General features: G+C 50.4%; 2 protein-coding genes across 3 annotated transcripts; both read right to left on the bottom strand.

The window, feature by feature from the left end:
• Positions 1-1,236: 1,236 nt before the first annotated feature.
• On the bottom strand, positions 1,237-6,198 carry CHMP4A (charged multivesicular body protein 4A). Its single transcript, XM_026455065.2, has 6 exons — positions 5,768-6,198; positions 4,035-4,184; positions 3,770-3,947; positions 2,273-2,387; positions 1,968-2,103; positions 1,237-1,556 (listed from the first exon to the last, which is right to left on the bottom strand). Exons 1-6 carry the CDS (start codon positions 5,796-5,798, stop codon positions 1,498-1,500), a joined length of 669 nt encoding a protein of 222 aa, XP_026310850.2. The 5' UTR covers positions 5,799-6,198; the 3' UTR covers positions 1,237-1,497.
• Positions 1,237-8,441, bottom strand: MDP1 (magnesium dependent phosphatase 1). 2 transcript variants are annotated; one of them, XM_026455067.1, is made up of 11 exons: positions 8,282-8,441; positions 8,101-8,161; positions 7,917-8,027; positions 6,860-6,967; positions 6,630-6,763; positions 5,768-6,519; positions 4,035-4,184; positions 3,766-3,947; positions 2,273-2,387; positions 1,968-2,103; positions 1,237-1,556 (listed from the first exon to the last, which is right to left on the bottom strand). In XM_026455067.1, exons 1-5 carry the CDS (start codon positions 8,316-8,318, stop codon positions 6,667-6,669), a joined length of 414 nt encoding a protein of 137 aa, XP_026310852.1. In that variant the 5' UTR covers positions 8,319-8,441; the 3' UTR covers positions 1,237-1,556; positions 1,968-2,103; positions 2,273-2,387; positions 3,766-3,947; positions 4,035-4,184; positions 5,768-6,519; positions 6,630-6,666. The 2 variants fall into 2 exon arrangements, with proteins under 2 accessions (XP_026310852.1, XP_026310851.1); XM_026455066.2 differs by having other exon boundaries at positions 6,678-6,763; positions 8,282-8,425.
• Positions 8,442-8,964: the final 523 nt, after the last annotated feature.

The following is an 8,964-nucleotide window of genomic DNA, read 5'->3' as shown; positions in this document are numbered from 1 at the left end:
CAAAAAAAAAAAAAAAAAAGAAAGAAATGGGTATTCGAAGGCCGGGCGCGGTGGCTCAAGCCTGTAATCCCAGCACTTTGGGAGGCCGAGACGGGCAGATCACGAGGTCAGGAGATCGAGACCATCCTGGCTAACACGGTGAAACCCCGTCTCTACTAAAAATACAAAAAACTAGCTGGGCGAGGTGGCGGGCGCCTGTAGTCCCAGCTACTCTGGAGGCTGAGGCAGGAGAATGGCGTAAAACCCGGGAGGCGGAGCTTGCAGTGAGCTGAGATCCCGCCACAGCACTCCAGCCTGGTTGATAGAGCAAGACTCGGTCTCAAAAAAAAAAAAAAAAAAAAAAGAAATGGGTATTCGAGTTGGGTGCAGTGACTCACGCCTGTAATCCCAGCACTTTGGGGGACCAAGGTGGGCAGACCACTTGAGGTCAAGAGTTCGAGACCAGTCTGGCCAACTTGGCAAAACCCTGTCTCTACTAAAAATACAAAAATTAGCCGGGAATAGTGGCACCTGGCTGAGGTGTGAGAATCACTTGAACCCAGGAGGCAGGGATTGCAGTGAGCCGAGATCGCCCTACTGCACTCCAGCCTGGGTGACAAAGTGAGACTCTGTCTCAAAAAAAGAAAAGAAAAGAAAAGAACATAAAAGAAATGGGTATTTGGGTGTATGAAGGACCTTGGTTCCTTTTCCCTCTTCCAGTGTCACCTTAACCACTACTGACAGAATAGCAGGAAGACAAGGCTTCTCACACTGTTGTTCCCAGACACAGAATTCAAACCAAGCCTTATAGTAGTGAAAGCTACTATGGGTTCTGGACAAACGAAAGCTACTTGCTTCTTCCATTCCAAGTAGCAAAGCTACTTGCTCCTTCCATGGTATTCTCCCTCCTTGTCCTTGAAAATGGGCTTTGTAAAATAAATTTGGGGTTGTCTTGGCAGAGGCACGACCAGGGGAAAGCAATGAGGGAAGACTCAGAGATGCCTACACATGGTTCTAAGTGGTAGATGGCAGTTTCTTCAATCACAGCAACTAGGCAACTCTAGGACAAACCGACTTGAAAGATGAAACAGTGTTTGTCTGGAACATAGGTTGAGATATTAGGAATGCCCATTTGTTCTATGTTCTAACCTCCCTTCTTTGCTGTTATTCATTGCTTGAAATAAGGCTCTTGAGGACAAGGCTCCAAGGGCCAGGGGAACAGCTTCAGGGGTAGACAAGGCAGTATAGACACTAGGATTCCATCTGCCCAGTTTTATTGGGAACAAGGGCATTATAACTGCTATCAAAGAGAAGGGAGCCCAAGGGCTCCTTCTGTAGCAAGATCTTCTTCAGAGTTGAGCCAGGGCTGGGAAGGCAAGAGACCCTTTTTTCAGGCAGGGTCATACTACCACCCTCAGCAGGCCTTCCCCAAAAAGTTATTCTCCTTTAGCTCAGCATTTGGCACTTAAGGAAAAAAGGACCAACAAAGGTAGCATTAGGAAGACAAGCCCAGATTTATCAGGATACCCACTCAGCCAACTGCTTTAGTGCTTCTTCATCTTCATCCGCTTTGGGAGCTTTGAGGACAAAGATACCCAGAGAAAAGAAAGGAGAAGGATTAAGGTCTCAGCAACTCCAACCGTCCCCTGCTATGACATTCAGAGCCTGCTGAATTCTCTCTCCCCACAAAAAACCTAAAGGTGTGGTCCTTCTGCTTGCTAGGCTGCTGTTCAATCCCACAGCACCTTTGTGCAAATTAGAAAAAAGGTGCCTCTTGCTCCTGCCATCTGTAGCCCTAAACCAGGGTACACAGCTTGCTGAGTGAAGCACAGGCTAGGTGGGTGCCCATATGCAGTCAACAACCTGCACAACTGCAGCAGCAGCCCTTTCTGTGTGGCTCCTTTGAGGCAGGATGGATGAGGAATAATCTTTCCCCACACCTCTCCTACCCTCTTAAGTCCTCAAGACAACAGAACAACCCTGCATACCTGGCTCTGCCGGCAGATGAGTAGAAGGTACACTAGGCAATTTGACTGGGGGTTCTTCCTCCTTGTCACCCACACTTAACAACTCCTGGGCCAATTCCTCCTGTTCCAGCAACTCTAGCTCCTCCAGCAGTTCATCCTGTATAGGGAAGACAAGACCATTTAAGATGAAGAAAAAAACTCTACCTCCAATAACATACTGCTTTTGAAGTTCCCTCCCAAACTTGCCCCAAGAGCCTCTCTTGGGTGTTCCTTCTGGCCAGTCCCATACTTTCTCCAAAATGCCCTGACCCCTCACCCCCAATCACCTCATCCACATAATCTCCAAAGCCCATAGGCCGAGAAATGGCATCTGAGATCTGCTGGGCCACCTCCTGTTGTTCTGTGATGTCAGTCATCAGTTCATCTACCTTGTCAATGTCCCTGAGAATGAGATAGACAGCTAAGAAATCAGGCAACAATGCCCCCTTGACTTCCTCATCTCACATGAATGAAACCCCTCCAGCCTTGTATTGTCACACTGATAAGCCCATAGCTATCAATCAGAAGAGATCCCTGGAAAACTGCAAAGATGCAAGTCTGGGCTAAGAAATAGCAAGGAGCCACACTGGAGAGGATAGGTTTCCTTCCCTTTCCTGAAGGATCTTTAAGAATTAGAAAAGGTAAGGCCAGGTGCGGTGGCTCAAGCCTGTAATCCCAGCACTTTGGGAGGCCGAGACGGGCGGATCACGAGGTCAGGAGATCGAGACCATCCTGGCTAACACGGTGAAACCCCGTCTCCACTAAAAAATACAAAAAATTAGCCGGGCGAGGTGGCAGGCGCCTGTAGTCCCAGCTACTCGGGAGGCTGAGGCAGGAGAATGGCGTGAACCCGGGAGGCAGAGCTTGCAGTGAGCTAAGATCCGGCCACTGCACTCCAGCCCGGGTGACAGAGCGAGACTCCGTCTCAAAAAAAAAAAAAAAAAAAGAATTAGAAAAGGTAGCCGGGAGCGGTGGCTCATAGTTGTGATCCTAGCACTTTGGGAGGCCAAGGCAGGTGGATCACCTGAGGTCAGGAGTTCAAGACCAGCCTGGCCAAAATAGTGAAACTCTGTCTCCACTAAAAATATAAAAATGAGCTGGGAACAGTAGTGCACAACTGTAATCCCAGCTACTCAGGAGGCTGAGGCAGGAGAATCACTTGAACCCAGGAGGCAGAGGTTGCAGTGAGCCGAGATCGTGCCACTGCACTCCAGCCTGGGCGACAGAGCGGGACTCTGTCTCAAAAAACAAAACAAAACAAAAAAAGAATTAGAGAAGGCATCTTTCCTCCCTAGAATGCCCCAGGCAGCGAAAGAATCTTATAGGAAGCAAGGGGCAGACAGAGGTCTAGCCATTACAAGTATCTATACTGCAAATCTACATTCTGAGAGGCTTTAAAGTTTAAAGTGTGAGGCCGGGCACGGTGGCTCACGCCTGTAATCCCAGCACTTTGGAAGGCCGAGGTGGGCAGATCATGAGGTCAGGAGATCGAGACCATCCTGGCTAACACAGTGAAACCCCGTCTTTACTAAAAATACAAAAAAAAAATTAGCTGGGCATAGTCGCGGGCGCCTGTAGTCCCAGCTACTTGGGAGGCTGAGGCAGGAGAATGGCATGAACCCGGGAGGCGGAGCTTGCAGTGAGCTGAGATTGCGCCACTGCACTCCAGTCTGGGCCACAGAGCAAGACTCCGTCTCGAAAAAAAAAAAAAAAAAGTTTAAAGTGTGATAGCAAGCCACTCTTCCCAGTTCTTGGGTCCCCTCCACCCCTTCCCCCGTACCCACATGTCCTGGTAGGCTTTCTTCATGCCTTGGGCAGCAAGCTCCATGGTACGAAGGACTTCTGCATTGGTGGTGGCATTCTCAATGGCCTCACGCTGAAACTCCAGGGTGGATAATGTCCCGTCAGTTTGTGCCAGCTGCTGTTCGAATCTTTTCTTCCTCCGCAAAGCCTGTAGGGCAGCTGACCCAGCCGATACCCTTACCATCAAGGGTCAGAAGCACCTGCTTCCCATCCGGGCCCTCCCCATAGGCTTGTTTCCCTCATTACCTCTCTTATTCTTGGTCCCATACTTCTTGGCTGTTTGTAGCTCCTGTTGAATCTTCTGCTCCAAAAATTCCTGTTTCTTAATCAGAATCTTCTCTGTCTCCTTCAGTTTCTGTATTGCTTCTTCAGGGGTTGGCCCTTTCTCCTTCTTCCCTGAGGAGTCCAGTGGAGTAGGCCCAAATTTTGTGAAGGAAAAATATTAGCCACCAATCATTGAATACATAGTATGTGCTAGGGACCTGTGTTATTGTTAATCACCAAATCTCTACAATGAACGTGCTCTCTCTTCACTTAAAAATGTGAAAACAACCATAAAGATGTTAAAAATCACAACTAATAAGAGATTGTTCAGGAATCAAAATGTGGCAGTATGAGTTCTAAAACCAATATTCTTTTTACTATTCCTGGCTGCCTTTTTTTTTCTTTAGGCAAAGTTTCAGTCTTGTTGCCCAGGCTGGAACGCAATGGCGTGATCTCGGCTCACCTCAACCTCCGCCTCCTGGGTTCAAGCGATTCTCCTGCCTCAGCCTCCCAAATAGCTGGGATTACAGGCATATGCCACCACGCCTGGCTAATTTTTTGTATTTTTAGTAGAGACAGGGTTTCTCCATGTTGGTCAGGCTGGTGTCGAACTCCCAACCTCAGGTGATCCACCTGCCTTGGCCTCCCAAAGTGCTGGGATTACAGGCCTGAGCCACCGTGCCAGGCCTTCTTTTTTTTGAGACGGAGTCTCGCTCTGTTGCCCAGGTCAGAGTGCAGTGGCATGATCTAGGCTCATTGCAACCTCCGCCTCCTGTGTTCAAGTGATTCTCCTGCGTCAGCCTCCCTGTGTAGCTGGGACTACAGGCACACACCACCATGCACACCTAATTTTTGTTTTTTGTTTTTTTCTTTTGAGATGGAATCTCCCTCTGTCACCCAGGATGGAGTGCAGTGGTGCAATCTTGGCTCACTGCAACCTTTGCCTCCTGGGTTCAAGCGATTCTCCTTCCTCAGCCTCCCTGAGTAGCTGGGACTACAGGCGCGCGCCACCACACCCAGCTAATTTTTTTTTTTTTTTTTTTTTGTATTTTTAGTAGAGACTAGGTTTCACCATGTTGGCCAGGCTGGTCTGGAACTGTTGACCTCAGGTGATCCACCCGCCTCGGCCTCCCAAAGTGCTGGGATTACAGGCGTGAGCCACCGCGCCCGGCCAATTTTTGTATTTTTAGCAGAGACGGGGTTTCACCATATTGGCCACGCTGGTCTCAAACTCCTGACCTCATGATCCACCCACGTCGGCCTCCCAAAGTGTTGCGATTACAGGCGTGAGCCACCGCGCCCGGCCAAGAAGGCAGTCTTTCTTCTTCATCTTAGATCCCTCTTGCCCAGCACAAAGTATTATAGAACATGGTTTTGAAAAGGGCTGAAGACAGCAGGAAACTCGTCTTCAAGCCTGAACAGTGAAAGCCAGCACAATCGCCACGCCCTCAACTCAAGTCCCCTCCCCGATCTTGAGTTCTTCCCTCAGAGAGTGAGGGAGGACGGCGGACGGGAACCAGGCGCCTAGACATGGTGTGCCTTTTGGCACCGGCGATAAGCTTTGCTCCGCCATCGGCCGCCGGGGTTTTCCAGTCAGCCTGTCTCCTGATTCTCTTCCCCTGCCCGGCGCAGCGGTCTGGCCGAATCTCGCCGGGATCTCCTCTTCCCCTGCACCAGCCAGCGCCTCCTGGCTGGCCAGTCCCACCCCGGCTCACCCTTCCCGAAGAGCCTGCCGAGACCACTCATCGCGAGCTCGCCTCTCCCGCCTCCGCCCCTCGGCGTCCTCCAGACTTCCGCCTTGCTCCTGGGAGGGTGATGGTCTCATCACACAGGGACCAGCCTTACCCAATCCCTCCTCAGTGCGCCGCCGCGACATCATCAAGAGGCGCAAACGAGACCACCGCTGTCACGTGACCCAAGCCACCAGTCCCAGACCGAGGTGCTCCTCTTAAAGCAGCCACATCGTTTTCTGTTACATAAAAAGGCAGTCCTGTCTCCATCCCAGAGTATGTGCTTGTTCTCCGGAAGGAAATGTGCAGTGTGATGGCACCTCAATGTATGGGGTCAGTGGGAAAACTCTTCATGCTCTTTACAGGGCTCAGGAAAGTAGGGGGGGTATAGGTTCAAGCACTTGGGGTTGCCCTAAGTTTAGATAGCAAACCTGATGCAGTCTAATGTCTCACATTCTGGTCTTTGCACCTCAGGACAACCAACCCCATTTCACAGGCTAGAAAAATAGAAACTCCCCACACTGTGAGTAAAAATCTCTACTGTCACACACAGATGAACTTTAATAAATTACAAATGCACCTGAAAATGTCTTCTTGATTTCCTTTCAGTTTAGGCCTCAAATGGGCTTTCCTCAAGGCTGGACCTCAAGGCCCAGTTTGGGCCTTTGCAAATGTCTCTAACCCTTGACTTAGAGTTTGAAGATTCATTCCATTCTGGATATGAATGCAGGTAACACCTAGAAAGATAAGAAGTCACATTTCATCAGGCTTTCAGGGTTCTCCATTATTACTCTGACCTTTGTGGGTGCCACCTATAGGGCAAACTATCCATCCTGTATGTATCTACCTAATCCCTCCTAGGGACCCCAAATGGCTGTTGCTCATCACTCAGTACCCAGTTTGCTGACGTCTACAATATTCCGCCTCTCATCATCGAAGAAGATCATCTGGGAGAAAGGAATTCCAGTCTTCTGCTGCAACCTGTGGAAGATAGGGCATGGGTAACCAAGCTAGTATCTTGGTTTCCCAAGCCTCTCTGGTACTTTCTCACCCTGCTCCTCCCTTATGTCTGCATACCTCTCAAAGTGTGTGACTTTGCTGCCTGGATAGATTTCCCGATGAACAAAGTACCTGATGAGGTCAAAGAGCTCCAGTAGCTGGTTGGCCCCTTCTATCTCACTTGTCCTGCAAAACGGTGTAAAAGATGGGATTACCAAAGTGAAGGGCCAGGGCTACGTTAACTTATTAAGCAAAGTTAGTAAGTATAACCAGGGAAATCAACTTGCTTTTTTTCTGGGATGGACAGGCATCCTCAGCCTCTGTTTAATTCCATTGCCTTCCTGTTTGACGAAATTGGTGCTGGGCCAAAGTTTTAGTTTTTGTTTTGAGACGGGGTCTAGCTCTGTCACCCAGACTAGAGTGTAGTGGCCCAATCATGGCTCACTGCGGTCACGACCTCCTGGGCTCAAGTGATCCTCCCACCTCAGCCTTCCAAGTAGCTGGGACTACAGGTGCACGCCACCACATTTCTGTTTGGTAGAGATGGGGTGTCCCTCTATTGCGTAGGCTGGTCTCAAATTGCTGGGCTCAAGTGATCCTCCCACCTAGGACTCCCAAAGTGCTAAGATTACAGGTGTGAGTCACTGTGCCCGGCCTCACTTTTTTTTTTTTTCTTTTTTTTTGAGACATTGTCTCACTCTGTCACCCAGGCTAGAGGGCAGTGGCTCCATCTCAGCTCACTGCAACCTCCACCTCCTGGGTTCAAGCGATTCTCCTGCCTCAGCCTCCCGAGTAGCTGGGATTACCGGCGCGCGCCACCATGCCCGGCTAATTTTTGTATTTTTAGTAGAGACGGGGTTTCACCACGTTGGTCAGGCTGGTCTCGAACTCCTGATCTCGTGATCTGCCCGCCTTGGCCTCCCAAAGTGCTGGGATTACAGCAGTGAGCCACCGCGTCCGGCTGCTGGCCCCACTTTTTAATAGTTAAAAGATACAGGAGATCGTTCAAGGAGAAAAAATTGCAAATACTTGCAAACTTGCACCGCCCCTATTTTTGTAGCCCAGGGGTTTCACTGTAAGTCTCTTGCATGCACCCTTCAGCATTACAGTATCAGTTGTCAGTCGCTCTTCTTACCTTGAAGCAGCCGCACCGGGCACCCCAAGACTCTGCAATCGTTTTAGGACCTCAGGCACCTCTGGGTACAGTCGGACGTCTTGGCCCCGCCTATCTCGTACAGTTCCATCACTGGAGAGGGCAAGAGTGCGCTCAGCCCTGGCTGGGTCCCATCTCACCCCAGTCCTCCCTGTCCCTACCTCACCTGCTCTTATGGAACGGAGGGTCTACGTGCGTGTCGACCCAGAAAGGCCAGAGAGTGTAATCTGAGAGAGGAAGGAGAGGGAAGGTTCAGCCTGGTGGCGGGGGACGCAGGGATTCGGGAGCTGCAGTTAGGGGTATAGAAAAGGGGGGCGCCTTACGAAATTCTCCTTCCCGTCCCTCACCCAAATCAAAGACTGCCAGCTTCGGTAGCCGCGCCATGACCCGCACCGCAGGCTGCGCGTAGCAGAGTTGGTGCTTCACCCAGGGCCGGTAGAGAGCGCGGCACCTCGGGCAGCTAAGGCGGCCACCCCGCCTGCCATAGACAAACGGCGACTAGAGCGTCGCCACTCGGGGCGTCATCAGCCTAGATATGGCGCAAGAGGGTCATCTGATGCTGGGCGGGGAAGAGGATTGCAGCGAGGTACCAACACGACCGCCACACGCAACCACAGCAGTCAAGTATCTCCAAGGCATTGGCCACGGACATCCTCCCTACTTCTCCACTCCACCCAGCCTTGCCCGATTCTATTACACTAAGAAGCCAGGGAAGAAGGAAAGCGTTTTCTAGCACCTGCCTCTTCTTGAGATCCAAGTGATACATTAGTTTGTCACTCAATCTTTCTCCATTATCAACCTTTTGATAGTGCAGAACCCAAAGCCCTCAGTAATATTCCAGCCAGAGTGCAGTGTCAGCCAAACCCTTGAGGGTGTTCTCCAACCAGACCTAAATGTCCAGTAGAGCCACATTCAGAGAAAATTCACTCTCCGAAGGTTTCCACCATCCATGTCAGCACTACACTGGTAGGTGTTTAACGACCAGTTTGTGGGGAGAACTGATGTGTAGTGTTTGCCAGTTTTTGTAAAT

This window comes from Piliocolobus tephrosceles, chromosome 6 (genome assembly GCF_002776525.5).
Source record: "Piliocolobus tephrosceles isolate RC106 chromosome 6, ASM277652v3, whole genome shotgun sequence".
Classification (NCBI taxonomy): domain Eukaryota; kingdom Metazoa; phylum Chordata; class Mammalia; order Primates; family Cercopithecidae; genus Piliocolobus; species Piliocolobus tephrosceles.
The sequence above is the reverse complement of the archived record's forward strand: the minus strand, read 5'-3'. Positions and strand labels throughout refer to the sequence as shown.

Excerpts from the sequence above, each read along its gene's own strand:
- MDP1 (XM_026455066.2), bottom strand. The coding sequence starts at position 8,318 with ATGGCGCGGCTACCGAAGCTGGCAGTCTTTGATTTGG. Across the intron at positions 6,968-7,916 it reads CCCGGTGCGGCTGCTTCAAG|GACAAGTGAGATAGAAGGGG; the intron begins GTAAGAAGAGCG and ends ACCGTTTTGCAG. Across the intron at positions 6,520-6,677 it reads TGTAGACGTCAGCAAACTGG|GTGTTACCTGCATTCATATC; the intron begins GTACTGAGTGAT and ends TTATCTTTCTAG.
- CHMP4A (XM_026455065.2), bottom strand. The coding sequence starts at position 5,798 with ATGAGTGGTCTCGGCAGGCTCTTCGGGAAGG. Across the intron at positions 3,948-4,034 it reads TGGGACCAAGAATAAGAGAG|CTGCCCTACAGGCTTTGCGG; the intron begins GTAATGAGGGAA and ends CGGCTGGGTCAG. Across the intron at positions 2,388-3,769 it reads AAGAAAGCCTACCAGGACAT|GGACATTGACAAGGTAGATG; the intron begins GTGGGTACGGGG and ends TCTCATTCTCAG.